The following is a 20,836-nucleotide window of genomic DNA, read 5'->3' as shown; positions in this document are numbered from 1 at the left end:
GGGGCGGGGCCGGGGCGGGGCCGCGCCAGGTGCGGGGCGGGGCCCGGCCGGGACACGCCCCCAGGGCCGGACCGCGAGCACGCGGCGGGAGCGGGAGCGGCGGGAGCCGGGACACGGACACGGACAGGGACGGGACACATGGACACACGGACATGGACAGGGATACACGGACAGGGACAGGGACGGAACACACGGACACACGGACACGGACAGGGACAGGGATGGGACACATGGACACACGGACATGGACAGGGACAGGGACAGGGACAGGGACAGGGACAGGGACAGGGATGGGACACACGGACAGGGACACACGGACACGGGCAGGGATGGGACACACGGACACACGGACACGGACACACGGACACGGACAGGAACACGGACACGGGCAGGGACAGGGATGGGACACATGGACACACGGACATGGACAGGGACACGGACACGGACAGGGATGGGACACACGGACACACGGACAGGGACACACGGACACGGACACGGATGGGACACACGGGGACACGGACACGGACAGGAACACGGACACGGGCAGGGACAGGGATGGGACACATGGACACACGGACACGGACAGGGACAGGGATGGGACACATGGAAACACGGACATGGACAGGGACACGGACACGGACAGGGATGGGACACACGGACACACGGACACGGACAGGGATACACGGACAGGGACAGGGACAGGGACAGGGACAGGGACAGGGACAGGGACAGGGACAGGGACAGGGATGGGACACACGGACACGGACAGGGATGGGACACACAGACAGGGATGGGACAAACAGACACAGGAATACAGGGACGCAAGGACAGGGATAAGGACACACGGACACACAGACACATGGACAGAGACACACAAACAGACATATGGACACAGGGACAGGGACACAGACACAGACACACAGATAGGGACACAGACACAGGAACACAGACACGGACACACAGAAACACACAGACAGGGACAGGGACACACGGACACGGACACACAGACAGGGACTCACGGACAGGGACACAGGCACAGACACACGGACACAGCTCACATTCACACTCACACTCGTCAGCCCCTGCTGCCCTCTGCCGGGTCAGGGCCCCGCTGCCGCCTGCGCCGCTGCGGGATGTACCGGGCTGTACCGGGGCTGTACCGGCTGTGCCAGCGCTACTCCGGGATGTACCGGGGCTGTGCCAGCGCTTCCCCGGGCTGTACCGGGCTGTGACAGTCTGCCCTGGGCTATACCGGGGCTGTACCGGGCTGTACCGGCTGTGCCAGCGCTTTCCCGGGATGTACCGGGCTGTACCGGGGATGCACCAGGGTGTGCCAGCGCTTTCCCGGGATGTACCGGGGATATACCGGGCTGCACCGTGTGTCTCCACAGGGTTGGCACCACTCCGACGCCTCCTTGGTTCCACTGGATGCTGTCCCCTCTGGTGCTGAGGGGTGACACCACGGAGCAGCAGGATACAGGGCAGGGCAGGGCTGAGCTCAGTGCTCCTGGCAGAGCCACCGGGACTGGGGCCTGGCAGCCCTTTGGGCTGTCCAAGGCTGTGGCATGAGGACGTGGCATGCCAGGACGGTGTCCCGATGCCAGAACAGCTCCGCAGCATGCACAGCCCGTGCTGCAGGGCTGGGCAGAGCGCAGCACAGGGCAGTGCCCCCGAGCTGTGCCCAAGGGCCACTGGCTCCATCCTCGGAGCTGGTCTCGCAGGCTGGTGAGGGAAACACATCCAGAGGCCATCAGAGGGCAGGGCTGGAGACAGGCAGCGCTGGGGAGCTGGAGCAGCCCCTGCTCTGGCTTTCCTGAGTTGCAGTCACGTTGCTGGGGCTGAAGGCAGCCGGACACAGGCAGGCCCTGGCTCTGCAGAGGAAAGCATCTTCCAGCAGGGGTGGGACCTACAGGGGGCTGCCAGCTCTGCTGTCACTGTCAGGGAGAACAGCAACGGACCACAAGGGCAAACTGAGGCACTCAGAGGTTTCTTTTGAGGAGTCCAGGCTGTATCCTGGGAGAGGGATAGCCAGGACATGCCAGCACTGGTGGCTAGCAGCTGGTGGCCATGGCTAGTGAGGCAGTGCTGTGCCCAGCACAGAGCCCAGCACCTGCCCTCTGCTCTGCAGTCTGGGTCCCTTCACCCCATGCCTGTGTTTGCCCCTCCCAAGGTGCCAGGACCACGGGCCATGTGTGCACAGGACTCTGCACCCTGCAGGAGCTCCTCAGCTCTGCTGGCATGGGTCAGTCCCAGGACACTGCATGCTGGTACAAAATCATGGCTCAGCAGGACCTGGCCTGTCTGGCTTCCTGCAAGGCTGTCAGGAACTGGTATTCCTCTTTCTTTGTCCCACGTTTGCAAGGACGCCTGGTGCACGGTGCAGGTCCCACCCTGAGCTGCTGGCTCTCCTGAGGCTGGACTCTTCCCCACTGAAGCTCCAGGCAGAGAGGGGCAGTGACTGTGCCATGATGTTTCTCTCTTCCTACTCTCACCCACATGCCAGCTGTACCACAGATCACATCTGTCCCCAGTTCAGCTAGGATCAGCCTAAGAAAGACACCACACACAAACCTCGGACAGAGCAAATCGTGCTCTGTGCATCCCCAGAGGGCAGCAGAGGTGCAGAGCCCCCAGCACGGTGCTATTGTCCCCACCACAGTGTCACCTGTTTAGAGTCCCCAGTGACCATCCCCGTGTCTTGGCAATGATACATACAGTGCTGCATCTCCCTAAACCCACCAGGAGACCACGACCACTCACCCCAGGGTGTCCTTGACACCCCCTGGCAGAGCAGCTGCCAGAGTAGAACTGCAGCCCCATGCACCCCCACCAGTGTGTGTGTGAGGGTGTGAGGGTGTGAGGGTGTGTGTGTGGGTGTGAGGGTGTGACGGTGTGTGTGTGGGTGTGTGAGGGTGTGTGTGTGAGGGTGTGGGTGTGTGTGAGGGTGTGTGTGTGCGTGTGAGGGTGTATCTGAGGGTGTGAGGGTGTGTCTGTGTGTGAGGGTGCGTGTGTGAGAGTGTGTGTGTGTGTGTGTCTGTGTCTGTGTGTGTGTCTGTGTGTGTCTGTGTGTGTGTCTGTGTGAGGGTGCGAGTGTCAAAGGAGCACGAGGAAGGGCTGCCCGGTTTCCATGCGTCTCTGCTGGCTGCCTGCTGTGGGAAGCTGTGCTGCCACGGGCAGGCACCAGACAGGCTCTGTGCTCGGGCTGCAGCTGGAGCTCAGGCAGTTCCCTTCCCCGAGTCAATAAAAGCAATGCTGGAGAGCAGGCTGGCTCATTGATCGCCTCCTCCCCTGGGACCCATCCACTCTCTGCATTTTAATATCTATTAGGTGATCAAGAGCCCCCCAGTTCCCAGTTAGGCCGGGCTGGGGGCTCTGGGGAGCCAGACCCCACTGAAGAGCTCAGCTGGCAGATGGGGCTGCCCCAGAGCTCAGCACCCTGATCCCATGGGGGCCCTGTGAGCAGCTCAGAGAGGAACAGCCTCGGCTGCTGCTCAGCACCAGCACAGCAGTGCTGGGAGCACAGCAGGAACAGCTCCACACCCTCCTGCCCGTGCCCCCTGAGCTGTGGGACGGATGCCATGGGCTGAACGAACCTTCCCAGGGACTGGGATGGATGCCTGACCCCAAGAATGCAGTGTGGAGAGAGTGGGAGGGGCAGAAATGGCACCACAGTGTCCAGCTCTGCTCTTGGCCAGCCACAGGGCTCCTGCCCCGGCCTGAACATGCTTTCACACCTCTGCCCAGCCCCAGTTTCACACACAGTTGGGACAGGGAGCCCAAGAAGCCCAAGAAGGCCCCAGGCCCCATTCTGCTGGCCAGCCCCTGGCACATCTCCTCCCAGGCCAGAGTTAGCTGCAGGCAGGAGGCTGAAGGCTCCAGCAGAGACTGGATGCAGGATCCAGCTGCTGGGATTTCAGGAGATCCCCAGAGCCTGGCAACCTCAACAAGACTGGACTGGAGGCTGCCAGGTGAACCACTGCCAGCTCTGGTTACACATGGTGTCGCATTTGCAACCCCTCTCCTGGCTGTGCAGGCAGGGTGGCAGAGGAAGGACAGGAGGGGCACCCAGAGTCACACAGCAGGAACACTTTAATGACCTGTCCAGCTCTTGCAAGGCCCCGCTGGAACAGCATTGTCCTGTTCTGCACCAGCATCCCAGAGACCTGTCCCAAAAGTAACACCACAGCTGGCCAGAGTACCTCAGGACCCCGGGCAGAAGCAGGAACGGCGTGGCTCTGCTCCTGCACCCCTGGGACAGAGCCCTGGGCACTGCAGTGGGCAGCTCAGAGGCAAGTGGCAGCGATGCTCTTCTGGGAGGGAGCTGCACCGAGCCCTGGGGACCTGCCTGGTGGCACAGCTGAGGTGTCCAGAGGGGCAGAGCCAGCTTTTGTGCCCTGCAGTGTTTCTCTTCCCTTTAGCAGCTCCACAGCTGCCTTCTCCACTTCATCCATCTCCAGCTGGCTGCTGGCTGCCATCTCATCCCTGGTCACTGCTAGGAACGACGAGTCCTGGGCCAGAGCCCCGAGGCCTCCGGAGATGAGAGCCTGTGCAGAGGATGAGAGCCCAGCCAGGGTGCTCAGCCTGGGGAGCTGCCCTGGCTGCAGGCACCCACCCACCCTCTTCTCCCTTCTGCCCTCTGTGCTGGCACACTCCTGCTGCTTGTCCTGGTGGCTAAGCTGTGCCCCCAGTCTCCAGTCATGGCACAAGCATGGTATCCCTGGAATTTCCTGCCATCCCTGCTGTTCCCTCTGCCAAGCTGTGCCCTTGCCTTACCTCCTGGATGAGGAAGGTGATGGCTGGGGTGGAGGATGTTCCTGGCTCACCAGTTTCTCTCTGCTGGAACCTTGAGCTGGATGCTGCTCCTGTCATGGTGCCACCTTCTGTGGGCAGCTGGGTGAGAGTAGCAGAGAGGTGCAACATGCTGGGACAGTGCCCAGGGAAGATCTCTGCCATGTTAGTGTGGGGGCTGCAGGTTCTGTCCCCTGTCCAGTGCCTGGACAGGCAATGCCATCCTGCTGGAGCTCCTGGCTCCAGGGCACCCCCAAAATGGGACCAGCAGGGCCGCGTGAGCAGAGAGCTGGGAACCAGCCCTGGCCCCCTGCCCTGCATGTGCTGGGCAAAGGGCAGCAAAGGGAGCGTGGGGGCAAATCTGATGCACCCCTTCTGCCTGCCCTGGCTCTGGAGGCAGATGGGCAGCCAGAGGAATGTGCTTCCAGCTGTTCCAGCTTGAAGGAGCTCCCCGTGGCTGCTACAGCAGCAGGGTGGGAGCCCAGCTCCACCTCCAGGCTGACCCAAGAGAAAAGCTCCAGCAAGGCTGGATTCACCCAACGAGCCTGGAGAGGGGCTCCTTCCCATCACAGCTGTGCCAGGATGGCAGGGAGGATTCCCAGGATGGCAGGGAGGTTCACCTGTGTCCCCCACATGACGCTGTGTCCCCTCTGACATGCACTGTCCCTTTTACCTGCTGGGGGAGGAGTGGCCCTGGTGATGAGAGACCCCCAGAGGGGGACCCTCGCCTCCTGCTCAGCCTCTCCATGGGTATGGGGCGGTTGTGCTCTGTGGGAGGGAAGGGGAAGGACATCACAGAATCACAGAATTCACAGAATCACCAGGTTGGGAGAGACCTTAAAGATCATCGAGTCCAGCCCAGCCCTAACACCTCAACTCACCCTGACACCCAGAGCCACATCCAGGCTTTGTTAAACACACCCAGGGATGGGGACTGCACCACCTCCCCAGGCAGCCATTCCAGAGCTTTGTCACCCTTTCTGTAAAAAACTTCTTCCTAACATCCAACCTAAATTTCCCCTGGTGCAGCTGAGGCTGTGAGCTCTGCTTCTGTCAGTTCTGGAGAAAGAGCCCAGCCCCAGCTGGCCACAGGCACCTTTCAGGAGCTGTGGAGAGTGACAAGGTCACCCCTGAGCCTCCTTTTCTCCAGGCTGAGCACCCCCAGACCCCTCAGTCATTCCTCACAGGTTTTGTGTTCCAAACCCCTCACCAGCCCTGTTGCCCTCCTCTGGACTCGCTCAAGCATCTCAACATCCATCAGATGTATACACGAGCAAGGACAGCACTGCCAAACAGAGATGGGACTGGGCTTGCTGGACTGGGGGAAACAGGCTTTAGGAGTCCAGCAGCACCCAAAATCCTGGTTTAAGGAAATAAACATGGTCTTGTGGTCCTGCCACCCTGAGATGACCAGTGCTCTCCCAACCTGAGGCACTGTCTCCATGTTTCATCACCTCAAAGGGTGGAAGGAGGGAGAAGGGTCTCCTCGGAGCTCTCCAGAGAGATCCTGCTGTGCTCAGCACTACTGGGGCCTGCACCTCCTCCTTCCACCCACCACCATCAGCCCCTTCCCCCTGCCCTGGCCCTGGGCTGGTCCCAGTCCCCCAGAAGAACAACAAAGCCCAGACTCACCCCAGGCTGGGCGCCTGCGTGCTGCTGGTGCCGTCCTCCTCAGCACCTCATCCTCATACTGCACCCTGAAGGGCAGGCAGTGGGTCAGCCTGGCTGGGACCCCTCACTGAGCCCAGGCCTGCCCGGGGCTGCAGCCCTCCCCACCCTGCCCAGCCTGGGGACAGAGCTGCAGGGACAACGGGATGGATGAGCAGGGTGGAGGCCCCAAGAAGCCAGACTAAGTACATCCCCTTACACTGGTCATTTCTGTCCCTTCTACCTGTGCCCAGGCACGTGCTGGTGACCCAGCCTGGGCCTTGGCCCTCAGAGATTCCTGCAATCCCTGGAGCAGGGGAGGGGAGATTCCTGCAATCCCTGGAGCCCTGCTGCCCAACTCCATGCTCATGGCACTGAGATTGGGATGGGATGGGATGGGATGGGATGGGGATGGGGATGGGGGTGAGGATGGGGATAGGATGGGGATGGGTGCATCCAGCTGCCAGGACAGCTCCAGAGCAGACAGTGGCAGGGCCAGCACTGCCCTCCTCGCTGCACACCGAGGCTGAACACCCTTACCCCTCCAGCCAGCTGCTGCTGTTGGCGTTGTTGATGTTGGTGTTGCCTTCCTGGGGGAAGTCATCAAGGAACACTGGAGAGTCGAGGTCCTCAGTGCCCACCTCGGTGAACTGCAGGGGCCTCTGGCTGGCCATCTGGGGCTGCAGCGGGCTGCTGGGCTCCATGAAGCTGTCCACCTGGCCAAACAAGCCACCTGTTCTCTGCAACCAACAGGGAGGTCATCAGGGGAAGCTTGGAGCTCCAGGCTGCTCTGGGGCCATTCCCACGTCAAAACAGTGATTGCTCTGCTCAGGTCTTGCAGACCACATGGTCCTAAAAGCTTCACTGCCCAGGTGGGGAAACTGAGGCACTGAGGGTGGATGGCCATGCAGCAGTGTCTTAGGTTGGAAATGGGGGTGTGCATTCTATCCCCATCTGTCAGAGCTGGGGCAGTTCTCTGCTGTTCATTGGGCACTTTTCTTTATCTCTCCCACAACCAATCCTCCCTCCACGAGATCTCTGCTGTTCATGGGCCATTAATTATTAATTATCTTCTGTCCATGGCCACTGAGTGTCCCTGCATGGCTGAGAAAATTCCATCATCCCATGGGGAGATGCTCTGCCCAGGGGAGCAGCCAAGCATTCCTACCTGGATCCAATCTGACCTGGGAACAGCACAGCAGCCTTTGCCCCCTGCATTCCCAGAGGAGCAGCTTCCTTCCCCCTGCATTCCCAGAGGAGCAGCTTCCTTCCCCCTGCATTCCCAGAGGAGCAGCTTTCTTCCCCCTGCATTCCCAGAGGAGCCCAGGCCCATCTCCCCCAGCCCTGGAGCTCCAAGGAAAACTCCCCCCTTGTGCAGGATCCTGCTCCAGCAGAAGCACAGCTGGCACTGCAGGAGGGCTGAGCCCCCCTGGGATGGGGCTGAGCCACCTCCCTGACCCACAAGGGCTCAAGGCATGTCCTGACTCTGGCAGTGGGTTGTTTTCTTTTTTGTACTATTGCATTTTTATTTTAACTTTCTTAATAAAGAATTATTCCTATTCCTTTATCTTTGCCTGAGAGCCTTTTACATTCAAAATGACAATAATTTGGAGGGAGGGGGTTTACATTTTCCATTTCCATGAAGGCTCCTGCCTTCCTTGGCAGACACCTGGCTTTTCATACCAAGACAAGCAGCACTGGAATAAGCCAGCCCATGACAAATCCTGTCACCTCTGCAGGACAGGAGGTGGGACAGCCTGAGGTTGTGGCACCTCTGGACACAGAAGGAACTCTGCAACCCCACAGCTGCCCAGGCTGTTTCTGAGGCCCCAGGGGAGTGGGAAGTGAATCAGTTCCTGTGACACCAGAGCTGTCCTGCCTGAGCCTGGCAGAAGGTGTGAGTGGGAACCTCCAAAGCAGCAGGTAAATATCCAGCCCAGCCCTGCCAGGCACATGGGATGGGTTCTTTCACGATGGGGAAACTGAGGCAGGGAGCAGCTTGCCCAAGATGACACAACCAGGTTGTCCTGATGCTCACAGAAAGGACAGAAGTGCTGCTCACCCTTGTGGCCCACACCCTGCAGACTGTCCCCCAGAGCCAGCAGCCAAGCTGACCTGTCAAAGTCCAGGACATCCCCGTGGCTGTCTCCAGACCCTGGCAGGGGGCTCAAAGACCCTGGCATTAAGTAAAAAACACCTGTGGCTTCAATTTTAGCCTGTGTAAAAAGCTGCCAATTTTGTATGAGGAATTACAAGGCACAAGGGTTTGAGTACTGTGATATTTGAATTAACACAGGGTGGAAAAGTAGAATTTTGGGATTTTTAGAATGGAGTTCAAGGAGGTACAAGATGGAGAAATTTGAGCGTGTCCTGACCTTCTCCTTTGTCTTGTCCTCCATGTCTTGGTGTGATGGTGACACTTTTCTATTGCTTTAAGGCAGAGATTCACAGTCTAACATGGGTGATAGGAATTGGTAAAGAAATTGTAAACATACACATGTTGTTTTGAGTATATAAGGTGGGAGCCACTCGAGGCTTGGGGGCAGATGGCCATGGCTTCCTTGCTGGGCAGAGCTCAGCAGGTCAGAGAAAGAATGTTTAGATCAGAAAAAATAAACAACATTGAAAACACATTTGGAAGCATTTTAGGCTCCTTCTTTGGCTGGTCAGGCAAGGGAAGCAAATACTCTTTACGATGTCTGAGGTCACCCTGACCTTCAGAACCCCGAAAGAAATCAACAGTGACCCACCACCAGCACTCTGAAATCAGGGCTGGTGGGATACAGACTGTGTTGTGCCCTGAGGGCTGCACTCACCCTGTATATCCCCTCCTCCAGGGCAGCCTCCACCATGGCTCTTTCCAGCTCCTCCTCTGCAGTCAAGTCCCCAGAAATGGCCCGATGGATTTCAGGAGCAGCTTCTTCTTCAATGCTCCTCAGCCCAGCCTGGAGGGGACAGGAAGGCAGGGCTGGGGTGACCCCACCACCCTCTCCTTGGTCTTTGGAGAGGGAAGCGTGGTGAGGCACGCTCCCCCTGCCAGGTGTCCTGCCAAGGACAGGCCACGGGTCACAGCCTGCAGCTGGCTGTGCTTGGTGACACTGCTCCTGAGCTGCTGTCCCACAGCTGTCCCTCCGTTTCTGGGCTCAAGCTGTCCCACAAAAGGAATACACTAATGGAGGGTTGGGCTGGTGACAGCCAAGGGCAGGCTGGGCCTCCATCCCTGATCCGGGACCTGGCTCTTTTCCTTGCTTTGCACCTTTGGAGCCTGGTCTTTTATCTCTACAGGTGATTTCCTCCTGTAAAGTGAGGAGAGACCATGGACATCCCAGCCTTCTGGGCAGGCACAGAAATCCTCTGCCAGCACCCCTTGGGCCTGCTGTGCAGGCTTCTCTGACTGCAGTGGTCCCACTCAAAGTCAGCCACACTGACCCTGCTGCTCCGTAAGGCTGAGAGAACACCAGGCACGTGGAGCTCTCCACACACTGCTAAGGGCAGAGCAGGGACAAGGCCCTGGGACTGGAGCAGAGCAGGTGGGTAAGGGCATGGACAAGCAGCATTTGGCACAGACAATGGTCTGGGGTGGGACTTTCCAGGTCTTAAAACTACTTGGTGAGGCACCAGATCCTGCCAAGCCCTTGCTACACTGCAGTGAGTGGAGCAGAGAGTCAAAACCCTCCTCTGCTTTCTGCAGCCTGCACACCAAGGTCCCCCTCAGTGCTGGGACTCATGGCCACATTGGTGCTGGCTCACCTGGGCCACCTCACCTCCAGAGGCCTGAGGCACAGGCTCCCTGCAGCTCTCCGAGCCCCCTGGAAGCCTCTTCCCTTCCCTGCCTGCCTCCAGGAAGAATCTCCCCTCCAGCACCACCCACACACCAACCTGGATCTCCACAGGGTTTTTCTTGGGCCGGTACCCATAATACTCCTCCTGGCGCTTCATGAACTTCCTGAAATGCTCCTGGATCAGGAAAGTAGCGTAGAATTTGCCCACTGTCACCTCATCATCTGGAGGGAGGAAACCAACGTGATGATTCTGGCTGGAGCAGTGGGACCGTGGCCAGGAGCAGCTCTGTCCCTCTGGAAGGGACACCTGGGGACATACCTCCAATAGGTGGGATGACCTGGTCCAAAAGCTTCATACTTGTTCGCTTCCAGATTTTTTTGATAATCGCTCTGAGCTCCTCATTGGCCTGTTCAAAATTACCTGTGAGGAGAGCGAGCAGGTCAGAGCAGTTCATTCCCAGGGATGTGAGCAGCAGTGAAGACAAAGCTTGTGAACACCTGGCCAGTCTCCTGGAGGGTGTGACAGCTCCCCTCTGTCTCCCCACCCAACAAAGAAGAGCTTAGTAAGAGCGAGGCTTTGATGTTAGCCAGAACACTTTACAGATTTTGACCTCCCCTTTGGTGTTCCCTTAGGATTCACTACGCCTGAAATCCCAGTTTACCTCCAAGACCTCCCGTGCTCCTCCCAGGCTGCCACGTTCCCACCCCAGCCAGAGGGAAGCACCATGGCACCCTGCTGGAAGATGCCAGGAGCCCACCACTGCCTGGCCTTGGCTCCTGCCACAGCTGCCCAGCCCAGAGCTGCTCACAGCACAGGCACAGAGTCAAGCATTGCAGTGAAGCAGAAAAATTATAAAGAAAGGCTTCATAAAATCAGGCCTGCTCTCCTGAAATCAGTCTGGCTAGCCCTCTGCAAGTTCCCATGTGAAAGCAATCCTGGTGTGAGCAGTTCATTAACATAACAACCTGTTCCTGGGTAAAAAACAACCAGCACCTGTATAAACTGGTTTTACACTGTTAGGTAGTTTTCATTTTTCTATGTCTCACAAACAACTTTCCCTGCACCTACACCCCAGGGGTTTGAGTGACCAATCAATACAGGATAATAACTTATTACTAAATAATAAAAGTAATTGGCAAGAAAGCTACTGACCAATTGGAGTCCCACACGAGGTCTGTAAGACTGTATAAAAACCAGTTATGTGAATAAAGAACAGCCTTTTTCCCCCATGAAGAAAATGGAGTCCTGTGTGATTTATTCCCATAACAAGCTGGGGGGGACACCTTCCCACAGCAAAGCTCTGCAAACTATGCTGGCAAGGAAGGGGTAAAGGAAAGCAGCTCCTCCCCAGCACAGCTAAATTCAGGGGCCTGGAAGTCCCCTGCAATGAGGGCCCTGGGAAGAGCCAGCCCATCGGTGCCACACCTTTGAAGTAGTGAAATGGAGATTTTTGGAGTTCACTTAAGTTAACAAAATTAATTAAGCATTTATATTTTAGCTTGTAGAGTTATGTGTTGAATTTTAACCTTTCACTTAAGAAACATCTGCCATAGTACAAAAGGCATAGGAAAATGCAAATTCCTGAAGCTTCTTGCATAAAGAACAAAGCCTAGGGATGCAAATTACCCAGATAAAGAAGCTCCCCTGTCTCCAAGCCTATCAAGACTGACAGACATATTCAGATAAGCACCAAAGGACTGAAAGTGCACGTGCAAAGAGGGAAAGTTCAAAAGTTCAACCATGAGGAAGACCACGATCTTCAGCCTCAAGAGACCACAGAGGGATCCCCGTGTGAACAAGGGAACAAGGCGTGCCCAGAAGGGCGTGGACCTATTTAGCATGAGAGGTGAGGACAGGCAGGGCCAGGGGTTGAATATTCATAGAAAAGTTGTGTAATGTACTGCATATGGAACACCTTTGGGAATAAAGGTGTGGGTCAGACTGAGGATCAGGGCACAACTTTTTGGAGAGATATCTCACTTGTGCCAGGCACTGACAATACACACCTGTCCTGGCTTGTAAGATCAGCATGTATTCTATTACCATCTGTTGGAGGTTGGGCAGTTTTCTTATCTCTCCCAAGAACAATGTCTACCTCTGGGGAGAGATCTTCTGATAATGGGCCATGGAATGTCTCACTGCATGACTGGTAAAGTTCCATCATCCCATGGTGAGATGCTCCGCCCAGAGGGAGGAGCCAAGCATTCCTACCTGCAGAAAATCAGCATTTTTTGGGACATCAGAGCAGCCCTTTTGCTGGATCCCCAGAGGAAGACCAGGCCCATCTACTCCATCACCAGACCTTCAGAGAAAACTCCACCCTGCTCCAGATCCCCGCTCCAGCAGCATTTCACCTGCCACTCCAGGAGGAGCAGCCACCATTTAACTGGACTATCACCAACCCCCTGACTCCTCAGGGTGTCAGGTTTCTCACTCCATCACTAGTTTTGTTTGTACTAATTACATTTTTAATTTTTTTTATTTTGTTTTTCTCCTAGTAAAAAACTGTTATTCCCATTCCCATATCTTTGCCTGAGAGCCTTTTTAATTTTGAAATTGTGGTAATTTGGAGAGAGGAGGTTTACCTTTTCCATTTCACAGGAGGCTCTTGCCTTTCTTCACAGACTCCTGTCTTTTCAAACGAAGACAACACCCACTTCATAACTACCCCAGGTTGTGGAGTCTATTTATTTATTCTGTGTATCGCTTCAGTAGGAGGTGAGTACAGGTAAGTCCTGATCTCCAGGACATGAACCACCCCAGCTCTGTGCAGGTCAGCAGCACCTCCCCTAAGCTAAATTCAAAGGTTGGGAGCTGGACCAGCCCTACTCCCAAGCTGTTCAGGGTGGCACTGGTGGCACTGGTTCACCCTCAGGGCTGCCACGCGTGGGCCACCAGCTGATCACATCCTCCAGGCTCGGGCTGAGCAGGGCCATGCAGGCACCCTGTCGGAACTCAAAATGTCCCTCAGACATTTTTGGAGGTTCTGGGCCCAGGTCAGAAGCATTTGAGACCCTGGCAGGCAGCTGGAAACAGCTGTGATTTTGGGCTTGAACCATGGAATGATTTACCAACCTTTCAGGAAGAACAAGAAGTCACAAAAGCTTAGATATTATAGTAGAAGTAGTCACAAAGTAGAGGGAAGAATTTTTGAGTGCTGTACAGGGGGGTTTTGGTTTTGTACATGGGGGTCAGAGGGTTTAAGATGGATTTGGGATCTGGGCCTGCCCTGTCCTCCCTCTTTCTCCTTCCTCACCTCCATATTCTTGGTGATGTTGGCACTCACAGATTGGTTTAGAGTAGAAAAGCACCATTTAATATAGGTAATAGGCATTGGGGAAAACTGTAACCATGTAACACGTAATGTCCCATATAAAAGATAGAAAATCACCATTTAATATAGGTAATAGGCATTGGGGAAAACTGTAACCATGTCACACGTAATGTACCATATAAAAGATAGAAAATCACCATTTAATATAGGTAATAGGCATTGGGGAAAACTGTAACCATGTCACACGTAATGTCCCATATAAAAGACAGCAGCAGCCCTGGGCGGGAGAGAAGAAGCAGTCGGAGTCAGAGAGGATGTCAGGGTGTGTGTGTGCCTCTGCCTGAGCTGTGAGCAAACCACAGCAGCCCAAGGAGAAAATCTTTTAGATAACTTGCAATAAACTGCCTTGAGACTTAACAACAGAGACTGCTGAGCCTTTCTTGGGAAGCACAGCTTGGAGGAGAAGCTTTTCCAGCACACAGAGCCACCCCTGACCTAGGGTGAGCTCCAGCAGCACCCAGGGATTCTGGCCCTGGCATGGGCAACAACAGCAGGGCTGAGGGTTTATCCACAGGGTCTGATCCCACAGACAAGTGCCTGAGTTCCCTGACCAGTGGGGAATGCTGTGTGACCACAGCCACTCATAGAAAGTGGGCTTTTCTAAGTTAAGGAATTGCACCATACCTGTCCCTGTACAATAGAGGACAGCTGTAATACCATGGTATTGAGAATTGTGAAAACAAGCTGTGGACAGATGCAGTAACCACAATTTGTACTCCCATCTGTTTTAAACCAGAGGTTTTTCCTGAATCTCAACATCTTTACTCCCAATAGTCAGCTGCTGGAAGAATGAAGCATTCTTTTAACTCTCTTTTAGCTTAACATCATTAGATTTCCATTAAAAGTTGACATGTGGCTGGTTTTCATGCACAGTGGAAAATTTTCATCATGCTCTATCACTTTGTCCTTCTTTCCAACCTAATGTGCAGTTTCTTCTGTTTGAGGCAACACTAGAATGTTGACACTGAATGTCTTGTATTGGAATTTCATGTCAGATTGCTGCCTGGTCGATATTCAATTGGTCCCAGCCAACAGCAAAACGCAATCTATGTGGAGGTCAGCCAAGGGAAATCCACAAGGAAGGCTCCTGTAGAAGCAGCCAGGATCACTGCTTACCTTCTGTCTTGATCTTGAGGGCTGTCCTCACCAGAGCAAAGAGGGTGGCGTTGAAGGTGACGGTGCCGTCGCTGTTCAGGGGCATGTTCATGCACACCAGGCGCTGCACAGAAACCACCCCTGAGACCCAGGGCCAGAGCAGCCCGGCAGCCCCCAGGGCACGGAGCCCTCCCAGCCCCCCTGCCTGCCCGGCACTGGTGGCACTGGTGGCACTGGTTCACCCTCGGGGCTGCCAGCGTGGGTCATCAAAGCTGATCACATCCCCCAGGCTCAGCCCAGGGGCTCTGGCCCAAAGAGACAACAGCAATAACAGCAGGGCTGGGGTTTATCCACACGGGTGGGTCTGGCCCCACAGACAAGTCCCTGAGCTCCCTGGCCTATCAGCCCTGGTACCACTGTCAGTGTTCAGGAGCACACAGAATCACAGGATGTGATTATCTGCAGGTGCTTCTATTGAGAGCTCTGGGAATCGGGGTACAGACCCAAATCTGACTCTGACACGGCTTTTGAGCTGAATGTATTTTATATTCTATCCTTATATAACTTACATATTAATTATTAAACTTGTATTGTTCTATTGTATACATTGACATTAATTTCTCGTGATCTTTCTTAGGCCCCTGACCACAGTTTCTCGTGATTATTCTTATGATTAAACAGTAATTATATTTAGTTACTAAACAGTCATCACATCTAACAATTATATCATTTATCGTGTACTAGCTACACAGGTGCAGTTTTAGCAAGGTACAAGGCCTACATGTACCCAGGGTATTTTTTTTTCAGGGCCTACTAAGCTTAATTTTCCTTCGAACCCTAAATCCCCATTATTTAAAAACCCTTTTACTATCACCACAACTGCAGAGGCAGGGACATTCCTGGTCCCAGCCAGCTGAACTGGGGCTAGAGCTGGGGGAGATAACCTATAGGGACATGGGTGCCATGGGAGAAAATCATGGAATCACAGAATTGTTTAGGTCTGAAAAGAACTGTGAGATCATCAGGTCTAACTGTTCCCCCAGCACTGCTAAGGCCACCAGAAAAAACCATGTACACAAGCACCACATCCACATGGCTTCTAAATCCCTCCAGGGTGGAAACCCACCACTGCCTTGGACAGCCTGTCCCAGGGTCCAACCAAGCTTTTAATTGAAAGTTTTCCCCAGTTTCCATCTTAAACCCCTCATGGTGCAACTTGAGACTGTTTCCTCTTGTGCTGTCACTTGAGAGAAGAGACCCACTCCCACCTGGCTTCAGCCTCCTGTCAGGGACTTGCAGAGAGCAAGAAGGTCCCCCTGAGCCTCCTCTTCTCCAGGCTGAACCCCCCCAGTTGCTTTCAGAGAGATGGGAGTCATTTTGCATTGCACTCCCTACTCCAAAACATGTCCCAGGCTGCTGTGAGGAGTCTGGGGATCAAATCTCCTGATGTGCTTGCCCAAACCCCAGGAGGGATGACACCAGTGCCTGAGCTCCTGCCCATGCATGTTACACATGAGCCTCACACAGGCTCACAGAGATTTGTTCAGAATGAGCTAAGCCAGGAAAAGCGCCTATGAAAGTTGGGGTTTCTTCCTCCCTAAGCACCATCAGGTCTTGGAAACAAGTTCTACAGCCCAGCTGACGTGCCCACATGCTCCTGCCCTGCACTGCCCTCCTGCACCGTGGCCTGGAAGTCCCCTGCAGTGTGGGCTCTGGGCAGAGCCAGCCCCTGTTTTTGAAGCAGGAGGTGAGCACAGGTAAGTCCTGATCTTGAGGAGCTGAACCACCTCAGCTCTGTCAGTAGCAGCTCTTCTTGCCCCCAAGTACACCCCCTCATTAAAAAGGAGAGGTCAGAGCAGAGAGTAAGCTGGCTGGACTGTCACTCTCAGTCTGCCAGGAGGACACAGTGAAAGCTTGGGGAAGGTGTCCCTGTGCTCACACACCTTGTCACCACCTTAGCTCTTACCTTACAAGCTACACGGTGTGGGCAGAACTTCCCAAAGCCCAGGGGAGGGTTGATACGCCTCAGCAGAGTCACCACATCCAGGTGCTTGATTCTCCCCCTGCAGAGGAAACACCAGCTCAGCAGTGAGGCAGCACAGCTGCCTGACAGTGGCCTGGGAGCTGCTCTGGGGGCTGATCCCTGGGATCTGCCTCATGCTTGTGTGCTGGGCAAATCCCTACTCTGCTCCTCCTGGGGAAAGCAGCCGCTCCCTGTGGCCCTGGGGAGCAGGTGAAGGTGTGCAGAGCATGGGAAGGGTCAGCAGCCTCACCACAGCTGGATGAAGAGGGAACTGAAAGAGTTATGTTCCCAAATCTCCTGATGGCTTTTAGCAGACCTGCATCAACTCTCTCCACATTGACCTCTGGTCGGTGATGCTGGAACCTGGCTCGTTGGCAGTGCCACAGCCCACCCTGCTGTGCCTGTGTCCCCCTCCCTGGAACACCCTCTCCATGCTGCCCACCCACACTCACTTGGCCTCGGGGTCGTACTCAGCCCAGATCCGCTTGAACTCGTCCAGGTGATGGGGCCCCAGGATGGACCAGTCCCGTGTCAGGTAGTCAAAGTTGTCCATGATGACAGCCACGAAGAGGTTAATGATCTGAGGGCAGAGGAAGGGATGGGAAGGACCCAGCCAGGGGAGAGAGACCAGCACTATGAAAACAGGGGCAGATGTGTTCTGGGATCTCCTGGAGTCAGAGGATGCTGATGATGTCTTCCCATGCAGAGAGGAGCCTCCTGCTCAAGCAGGTCGTGTGAAAGGACAAGCACATCAGCATCCTGTCCCTCTCCACCCTTGCCAAGGCCAACACAAACACTCTGGAAGGCTGAGGAAGACACTGAAAGGAGATCCTGGGTCCCCAGGAGTGCAGTGTCAGTTCACAGCATGGCTGGGTAGGTGGGCTGGGGGTGATGTCCCCAGGAGGAGGTTCAGGGCTCACCCCATGAGACACACGGCTACCAACACCCAGGCAGGACAGGGGTGCCGAAGGGGCCCTGTGGGAGCCAGCATGCTGTGGGAAATGGGTTTGGAGAGAAATCCCAAAGCTTGGCAGAAGGCTCACATAGTGTGTATCTGTATGCAAACCTTGAGATAAGAAATGTAAACATTGAGATAGGAAATGCTGACTTAGAAACGCCATGGAACAGGACAGACATTGTGGAGAGAGAAATGGAACTGGAAACATTTCAAAGGACGGCCTTACAAATAAGCCTAGATGCTTTGGAGAAACAGAACAATGGAAGATGCCTACCAGGAAGGCACAGAGCATGTAGAAGCTGATGAAGTAGAAGTAGGCAAAGCCAGTGCCACAGGTGTACTCCTCCCCCTCAGCATAGTCGGACTCGGGGTCACAGCGCCGGCCGTAGCTGCAGTCCAGCAGGATCTCCTGCCACGCCTCGCCGGTGGCACACCTGGGAACAGGGGACAGCTGCTGGACCCTGACTGCTCTGGGCATGCAGGAGGGCTGAGGCCAGCCCAAACAGACTGGACTTCTGTAGGGAAAGCTTTTGTACGGAAACCCAAACCTTCCACTGATGTGATATGCTGATATTTTAAAAAATCGAGTAAATTAGATTCCCACCTTACCACAACACTAGGTAGAGAGCAGAAATAATAACTACCAGCTGCTTTTGGTGAAACAATGCCTAAGAATGCCACTTAAAGACCAGCTTTGATTTGTAACACTGCCCATAAAATGTTCATGTTATCAGAAGCACATGGGCAGCCCCTCGGAGCAAACCCATGGCAGATCCACTCCAGGAAGAGTGGAGGAAGGCCTGCTATCCTGTAAGGGTGTGAGGCATCAATGCAACACGAGAACAGCTAGTGCTAGGTGAAGGCCACCCAGGTTTACATTAGTAATTGGTGTATTGGCTGAATCACTGGCAAAAGGCTGTCTGTGAACAAAATAAAGAACAGTCAGGATTCTGGGATTGCTGCTCTAGGGCCACTGAAAGCTTCAGAAAGTGTCTGGAGTCAAGGAAAGCTTTGGGCTGAGCTCCTGCTTCCCATGAGTTTCCTCACAATTCTCAAATTAAAATCCAGTCTGGGAAGGAAATACTCCAAAATACCCCTCTCTCCAGCAGCCCAGCCACACCAAGAAAACCCACAGCCTGTCCTGAAATGCTCCCACTGCTGCAGAAGATCTTTCTGCAGGACAAAAAAGAAATCAGCTACTGAAATGTTGGTCCTCCCTCACTCCAAGCTGGGCATTCCCACTGGCTCAGAGCCTTCTGGAGCTGCTTACATGACAGGACAAGACTGACCTGAAGAGCAGCAGCACAGCCTGTGGAAAGGTCTGGAAGTTGTTGTTTCGGTTGATCTGGGTCCCATCCACCATGGCAATCTTCCCAAACATCTGTAAGTCACAGTGGCAGGTCTGCAGCGTGCCGTCCTTCCTTTGGCACCAACCACCCTCTGGTGCCTGAGCTCCACTTCCTCTTGTTTATTTGGCTTTGGGCACCCCCAAAAGAGGTTGAGATTGGGACTGGGTTCTCTGGGGCTTGGAAGCTACTTGGACATTCCTGCCAGTGCTGAAAACACCCCTGACTACAACTGCACCTCATCTGGGCCACGGAGGCAAGGTCTGAACCAGCACAAGCACTGGTGCCTGTGTGTCTGGGTTGTGCCACTGACTCCCAAAGTGCTCTTTGCCATGTGCCTCAGCTGCCCTGCCTGAAGCCCAGGGACAGGAGGCTGCTGGGCTGGCAAACACCTGGTAAACAGGTCCCATCATGGGCTCTAACAGAGGAACCAGTCCCTCCCTGTCCCACCTCCCCGGGTGCCATCAGGCTCAGGGCATCTGATGAAGACCAATCCCCACCCCCCTGCCCCTGTGCCCCTCACCTGCATCCCAATCACAGCATAGATGAAGAAAAGCATCACAATCAGCAGGGCCACATATGGCAGAGCCTGTGACAAAAGGACCATGGCTTGTGTGAGACACAGCCTGGGGACAGGGCTGGGGCTCTGGGGGTGCTGCAGGAGCTGTACTGTCCCTGTGTGGGGAGAGGACAGCTTACCTGCCCCTCTCACACCCTCCTGCACCCTTCTCTGGGTGCTCAGACGTGGAAGGCTGATGCCAGCCCCCATGGGAGCACTGGTCTCTGTGCTGGGACAGAGGCTCAGCACAGCCCAGGGCAGCCCAGGATGGAGGGCAGTGCCCAGGGTGGGCTGTGAGCAGGTGCTGCAGCATGCCCTGAGGTACCCACCTGCTGCAGATCCCAGCCAGACCAGGACAAACGGGCCCAGCAGGTACTGCCAGCACCTGCTCTGACACTCAGTGCTGTCACCTTCCCACCCACTGGGGCCATGTTCTACCCACCACAAGCCCCCGGCCCAGCCTGAGGTCAGCAGCAGCACTGGAGCTTTCTCCTCAGCCTGGCGAGCACAGGCTGCTCATGCTACCAGCCTGAGGGTCAGCCACTGCTGCCAGCCCTGTTGGGAGGGGACCAGTGCTCCTGCCAGACCTGAAAGGACTTGATGAAGGTCCACAGGAGGGTCCTGACACCTTCCCCCCGGCTCAGCAGCTTCACCAGACGCATCACCCGGAACAGCCGGAAAAAAGTGATGGAGACGCGGGAGTTGTCGTCAGGGTCCTGCAGGCAGAGCACAGAGCTGCAGCACAGAGAGTGCTGAAGCCTCCAGGCCTTCAGGGAAAGGGCTCCAGGTCCTGGGGGGAGGAAGGGTGGCGAGATCCCACGCCCTGGCACCAGCCACGGTGCCCTTGCCTGCCCACAGGATCAGACTGCAAAGGCGTGCTGGCACTTCTCCCCCCGGCTCTTCTCCCCCAGCCTTCCTCACCTCCCCAGGGCCCCACGCTCACACTGCTGACACTGGGATAATGCAGGAAGGAAGGCATGCTGCCACACGGACTGCGAGAGCTGTGAGGGTCACAGGGCCACCACAGACAGGCTTAGTCCCACCAGGGTCTTGCCCAGCATGTCCTGGATTTGTAGGGTGAGGTGTAGGGGGGACACCAGGCACAGGAAGGGCTAATGAGAGCTGTTTAAGCAGAAAAGGGCTGTATTGAGAATGTTACAGCAGGACTTTAACCAAAGGAGGGACTGAAGAGACCAGGAGAGATCTCTGCAGGGTGCTGCCATGTCACCTGGCCGTGCAGTGATGCCTGCTCTCTGTGGGTATCCCTCCTGAAGGGGCTCAGGGCACAGTAGTGGGCAGACAG

General features: G+C 55.4%; 1 protein-coding gene across 1 annotated transcript in view; it reads right to left on the bottom strand.

Moving 5' to 3' along the window:
- Positions 1-4,071: 4,071 nt before the first annotated feature.
- The window catches only part of CACNA1S (calcium voltage-gated channel subunit alpha1 S), a 56,593-nt gene continuing 39,828 nt past the window's right edge, over positions 4,072-20,836 (bottom strand). The window contains exons 30-44 of the mRNA XM_077789048.2: positions 20,121-20,249; positions 19,498-19,563; positions 18,918-19,009; positions 17,903-18,062; positions 17,123-17,250; positions 16,614-16,710; positions 14,669-14,771; positions 10,537-10,638; positions 10,315-10,439; positions 9,252-9,380; positions 6,976-7,175; positions 6,421-6,485; positions 5,462-5,556; positions 4,774-4,890; positions 4,072-4,544 (exon numbers count right to left, since the gene is read on the bottom strand). Coding sequence (XP_077645174.2) covers positions 4,284-4,544; positions 4,774-4,890; positions 5,462-5,556; positions 6,421-6,485; positions 6,976-7,175; positions 9,252-9,380; positions 10,315-10,439; positions 10,537-10,638; positions 14,669-14,771; positions 16,614-16,710; positions 17,123-17,250; positions 17,903-18,062; positions 18,918-19,009; positions 19,498-19,563; positions 20,121-20,249 — 1,869 coding nt within the window. The 3' untranslated portion in view covers positions 4,072-4,283. The remainder of the gene's footprint in view (positions 4,545-4,773; positions 4,891-5,461; positions 5,557-6,420; positions 6,486-6,975; positions 7,176-9,251; positions 9,381-10,314; positions 10,440-10,536; positions 10,639-14,668; positions 14,772-16,613; positions 16,711-17,122; positions 17,251-17,902; positions 18,063-18,917; positions 19,010-19,497; positions 19,564-20,120; positions 20,250-20,836) is intronic.

Source organism: Lonchura striata, chromosome 26 (genome assembly GCF_050655825.1).
Source record: "Lonchura striata isolate lonStrDom1 chromosome 26, ASM5065582v1, whole genome shotgun sequence".
Taxonomy (NCBI): Eukaryota; Metazoa; Chordata; class Aves; order Passeriformes; family Estrildidae; genus Lonchura; species Lonchura striata.
Note: the sequence above shows the minus strand (reverse complement) of the source record. Positions and strands in the feature narration are given on the sequence as shown.